Source organism: Microplitis mediator, chromosome 1 (genome assembly GCF_029852145.1).
Source record: "Microplitis mediator isolate UGA2020A chromosome 1, iyMicMedi2.1, whole genome shotgun sequence".
NCBI lineage: Eukaryota > Metazoa > Arthropoda > Insecta > Hymenoptera > Braconidae > Microplitis > Microplitis mediator.
Window position 1 is genome coordinate 18,324,643 of NC_079969.1, and position 6,207 is coordinate 18,330,849.

General features: G+C 28.9%; 1 protein-coding gene across 1 annotated transcript; it reads right to left on the bottom strand.

Annotated features, from left to right (window-relative positions):
* Nucleotides 1-2,939: 2,939 nt before the first annotated feature.
* On the bottom strand, nt 2,940-5,784 carry LOC130667522 (uncharacterized). The gene is made up of 5 exons (XM_057469154.1): nt 5,626-5,784; nt 5,438-5,528; nt 5,287-5,375; nt 3,286-3,394; nt 2,940-3,207 (listed from the first exon to the last, which is right to left on the bottom strand). Exons 1-5 carry the CDS (start codon nt 5,668-5,670, stop codon nt 3,083-3,085), a joined length of 459 nt encoding a protein of 152 aa, XP_057325137.1. The 5' UTR covers nt 5,671-5,784; the 3' UTR covers nt 2,940-3,082.
* Nucleotides 5,785-6,207: the final 423 nt, after the last annotated feature.

Consider the following 6,207-nt stretch of genomic DNA (forward strand, 5'->3'; position numbering starts at 1 on the left):
GAAGATATAAAAAATGTATTAGTTCAAGAATATCTCTATCGTCGTTTAAAATGAAAAATCTAACATTTATTTCATTAATAAATTATGATCGTTTAGAATTCATTGGATGATATGAACCGAGTTCAATCATTTGTAGAATTTTATTTTCAATACAAAAAAATACGTTTTGATACATCTATATCGTAATGCATAAATGTATTTGAAAATTATTACACTTTTATATTTTGAAATTGTTATTTGTATCATTTGTCGATTGACAAAATTGATAGAATTTTTTTAAACTGTTTAAGAAATTTAAGCGTTTTATAATATTCATGTTTTTCAGATTAAACGTTTTTTCTGAAAAAGTGTTTAATTCCGGAATATCTGTTTTAATTTCAAACACTTCATGTTTTTTTAAACGTTTAAAGTAACAGTAAGCGCTTTATAATAAAACAGGTAGAAGTGTTTTTTTTTTAAACGGATAAAACGTTTTCGGATTAAACACTTAAGTGTATTACGCGAACCTTTAAAACATTTGTAATGATTTATGCGATTGTTTAAACGTTGATACCGTTTTACTTCTAAGCGCTTAAGTTGCAGAAAACACTAACGTGTTTTAAAAAGTAAGACAACGTGTTACAAAAAGTAAGACAACATTTAAAACAAAAAGTAAAATAAATTCAAGACAAAAAGTACGAAAAAATTCAAGACAAAAATAAAACAAAATTCACGACAAAAAGTACGACGAAATTCAAAACAAAAAGTAAGACAATATTCGAGACACAAAGTCAGACGGAGTTCAAGACAAAAAGTAAGACAGAATTCAAGACAATTGTCTTACTTTCTGTCTTGAATTCTGTCTTACTTTTTGTCATGAATATTGTCTTACTTTTTGTCTTGAATTTCGTCTTATTTTAAGTTCTGATTTTTTTCTTATTTCTGGTCTCGAAATTTGTCTTATTCTCAACCTCGAATTTTGTCTTTGATTTTGACTTCTTATAAAGCTTAAATTTTGTTTTATTTCTGGTCTTGAGTTTCATCTTATTCTGTCTTGAATTTTGACTTCCTATAAGGCTTCAATTCTGTCTTATTTTTTGTATTGAGTTATGCCGATAACTTGGTCTTATTTTCAGACTTTAATTTAATTTTATTTTTAGTTTTGAATTTTATCGTTCCAATGAGTCTATTTTTGCAAAAGTAATGGAATTTTGAAAATAAAAGAAAACTTCTTTCCAAAAATTCGTATTTTTTTTTTTTTTTTTTGAGTGGGTAAGATAATTTATTAAAATTATGAGAAACGCCTTTAGTGAGATAGAAAATAAAAAAAAGTTATCCGCGAAATCAGAAGGGGTTGGTTTCATAATTAATCGATTTAGCTTGGAATGCCCCAAAAACATTATTGTGCTTTAATTGTCCATGGTCCTGACTGTAATGATGAAAGCATCATTATGATTCACAATTCTCAGTAAGTAAATGTGAAAAATGTATGATAAGAATATATATATTTGAGGTCGCGATTGCGTGTTTTGTTTTCGTTCTTCAAATTTTTGCAGAATTCGAACTTTTTGAAATAAAAAATTTATGTATGACTTGAAGTTAACAATTGCGTCGTTGCCAAACTTAATATTTATTCTTTTCAAATTTTTTTTTTGAATTCCAGTTCTCACATATGATTGGTCAATTAAAATATTGATCATATCCAATTATATATAGACTCATATATGATCAGACCTGATCATACATAGACTTATATATGATTATATATGGAGTTAAAACAGCCAGTTACGATCATATCTAATTATACACAGACTCAAATATAATCAGATCTGATCAGATCTAATTATATATAGACTTACATATAATCAGATCTGATCATATATAGACTTATATATGGGCTTATAACAGCCAGGTATGATCAGATCTAATTATGTATGGGGTCATATATAATTATATATAATTATATATGACCCCATATATAATCATGCACACGGAAAAAAAAATATTGTTCCTCGAACGATCTAAAGTATAGCAACTCGTAGATCGTTACCACAACAATATGTATACTTATGGTAACAATACCGTATCTTTCCTGTAACTATCTATCAGATAGCTGTGAGCCCTATACGACTTTCCATAGTCGCCACCTCACACGGCACCACCTAACCTATTTGAACATCCTTTTTCTATTTTGTGTATCGGGTATAATTGTTGCTAGCAGATGCTTAATAAATAAATTATTTTATTTAACCAAAATTATTTATTTATCATTTATTTATTAATGATAAAGATATTTAAACGTCTCACATCATTTGCAACACACGTCACGTCAGATAGGGCTCAGAACGATATAGTATAGGTCTCAAAGCTATCTACCGTATTGTTGTCAGAACGATACAGTAGATCGTTGCAGTAACAATCTAGTAGATAACTTTTTCGTATTGTTACTGTAACCATACAGTATACTTCTCAGAACAATATTTTTTTCTCCGTGCATGAGTATGTATAACTTCATATATGATTATATATAATCACATGTGATCATGTATATGAACATATATATTCATATATGTGATTAGACAAAATCTTTTTTCATCGGGAAGTATACTATTAATTACCATTTCGTGATTTTTACTATACATTTAGTAATAGATGGTAAAAGTATACACTCATTGATTTGCATTAGTATTTCGTACTAAAACATATTAAATATAAAAATATTTTTGAGACTCGTTTTCTCCGTGCACATATATAGAGCACAATTATAATGATATATTCCATTGCCATGTTGATCAAAATTTATAGTGTCTTAAAATAAGTAGCTGATATAAATTTATTATACTATTCAAACTGTAGATGAGATTTAATGACAGTGGATCAGAAAAAAAAATCAAGCAGGAGTAGAATGTGCGGTAAATATCAGGATATTATCAGAAATTATTGAATTAAATTAAAAGATGTATATTTTTGATCAAAGATCAACCTTTATACCCTTACTACAATTTTATAATAATAAGAAACAAAATGTTTATTTTTAAACTGTTAATTATGAAGCAGATAAACCGTAAAGAAAAGTAATTATGAATCAAAAACTTTTTCATATTTATAAATGTTGGTTCTGATTTTCATCGTTTTCCTCGGCAGTTTGATTGTAATGCTTCCTTGTCTGATGAAAAATGCACCTACTATAATTATGTGCTATCTCACACTTATTTTCACTTTTTTCAGCTTTGAAATAAAATAAAATTATACAGTTAAATATTTAGTATGATTCATAGAGAAAAAAGTAAACTGGTTTTCTTTTACCTTCATTAACACATGCTCGCGCAACTTTCATGCTAAGTTCTTTTATTCTCTTCAAATTGGAATCAATGAGTTTTTCATATTCATCGATAAAGATTTTCTCGTCTTTGAGCTACAATAAATTAGATTTCTACAGTATAAAAAAAAAATAATTACAGTAATAGATCGTAAATCCAAATTACTATTCATATAATATATAATGTTTGAACGTGTACTAGGCGCAAGACACTACCGTGTCTCCTGATAGTATATTGCATGGCGAGTAGGCTAGATGAGTCTTTACACGGGTAGCACAATGTTTTTAGCGTGAGTCGAAGGTGTACACGCACGAGCGTCACCGAGTGCTTAGGGTGGACTCAAGACGAGTGCTAAAAACATTGTGTTTGACGGATAATGACTTAGCCCACTCGCTATACACTATACTTTATTTAGCAAATGTCGGATTTTTGCAAATTATTATATCAGCATAGTAAGTCCTAAATCAGATGGGGTTGTACCCAAGTAACACGTACTTTAGCAAATGCTCTTATATAAGAACCTTGTACAATGCCCATAGTTATTAGTGTCTCCTTCTTTATATGTGCCTTGCGCAAGATAGTGTAGCAAGAAACTGACTTAAAAATTGTGCATGATTTGCTCATGGTATTGTCCCGTGTAAAAATGCGTTACAAAAGGATTTGAAAAAGTTCAACATGTGAAACTTCTAAACTTGAGACGGATTATAACTTCGAGTGAAACTTTTTTTGAACTTTTGTAATTTTGACACTAAAAAAAAAAGTTTATGAAGGATTTTATGAGCGAAATTTGGGTAAAAAAAAAAATGTTTTCTGATATATATTTCTCGAAACGTAATTTTACTAAATTTTATCCTGGTTTCGAAAAAGTTCAAACAACTTTGATTTGGAATTTTTTATCAATGTTTATTGATTTTTATGGGGCTATTGGTTTCTAATGGGAACTTTTTTTGGAACGACGGTACAATGTGGTAAAAAGAGATTTTGAGAGATGTCTTCCAAAAAAGTTCTATTTGGACTCAAAATTCGCTCATATAAAATTCTAAATAAATTTTTTTTACTATCAAAATTACAAAAGTTCAAAAAAAGTTCCCACTTGAAGTTCAAATCTGTCTCAAGTCTAGAAGCTCCAGATGTCGAACTTTTTTGGAATCTTTTTAGAACAAATTTTTTTTACATAGGGTAGGCAAGAATATTAAAAATATTTCTAACAAAATGCAGCCAAAAGTTTCTGTCGAATTTCTTGTCCAGGAAACTTGCAGGAAATACTTGTGCATGGCTTGCTCAAGATCTGCTCAAGACGCGCGAGACTCTCCATACTATTCCTTGCCCCACCAATTTTAACTTGAGCAGGTCTTAAGCAAGCCATGCGCACAGTAGATTCAACATGCTTCTGGCGCCAATTCTTCCCTATAATAATAACTTAACCAAAATTCTTGTGTATCGCGAGAATAAAACTTGCAATTCAAATCTAACTAAAAAATCTGGAGCAAGACCGATATGTGACACTAGCAACTATCAAACTTGAGAGCAGACTTGTACAAGCCTTGAAAAAAACTGAAATATCGGTATATGGTAATAGTTCTTGACTGCTCTCACCACTTATTTTATTTTATTTTAATTAATAAGAAATAATCAACGTATTTATAGATAGACACGATCATGGAAGTTGTTAGATTGATTGTATTACTCATCGCAAATATATTTAGTGTCGAGATTATTTTCTCCTGTGACAATAGTAAAGTTTGTTTTTGAGAACGGTCGAGAATGATTTTGGAGAAATGTCATTTTGGATTCAAATGTGTATGTGTGTGGCTTCGATAATCAACGCTATTGAAGACTACAGGAAACCATTTGCTTTTTGACAAATTAGACAGTTGATTGGTAAACGACCATTTAAAGTTTGCTTTACAGACATGATAAGGCGCGATTATCAGGCATGCGCTAAATAAAATAAGTCATATATAGCCACAGTAGTCTTATTACTTACATATCCTAGACGTTCCATCACACATGCTTTGAAACACCGAGTTTCTGGATTGTCAAGGTGTCTTCTTGTTTTCAATATACTGAGTGTTTCTAAACGAATGATGAGAAAAAAAAATTAGAAAATTAAGATGAATATATCTATACTCTCTTACCATTTGAGAGCAGATGCAAACAGGGTGCTTTATCTTCTAGACGAGCTTTTTGAACTGCGTTCATTATCTCTTGTAATGACTCAGTTGTTGTCTGTAATATTAAATTCATATTCATTGATATAGCTTGAAAAAAAAAAAAAAAATTATCGGCAAAAAAAATATTTTAAATATGCAAATGATGTACTTACAGTAAAATATACAGCCAGAATCACTATCACCACAAAGTTTTTCATACTTGAAATTTATAGTAAGATAACAAAACTTCAGAAAAATCACTGAACAAACTCTGCGGTATGCTTCGTTTGAGTGGATTTGGACCGGGACTTTGCATTTATATATACAAAAACAAACCGTGGAAGGTATCAATTACTACCTTGCTAAAGATTTTGAACACGACAGGAAATATTTTTAAGATAGCTACTATTGATATTGTTATTACATAATTATTATACTCTATTTATTTACTCGTCTTTCTGTATCTTAACAAATATAAACTTGTTGTATAACTTTAATCATTTTTAATTAGTAATTTATCTTTTTAAAAAATCCTTCCAATTTAGTCTTATTTTTAACTTTTTAACTGTTATCTTTTTAATTTTTTAATAATGACTTTTATTTGAAAATAAATTTTGTTCAGAAAAAAAAAGGTATATATATATCTATATATACATGTATATATCTATACATACATATATATATGTATATATATATATATATATATATATATATATATATATATATATATATATATATATATATTAGAGTGTTTC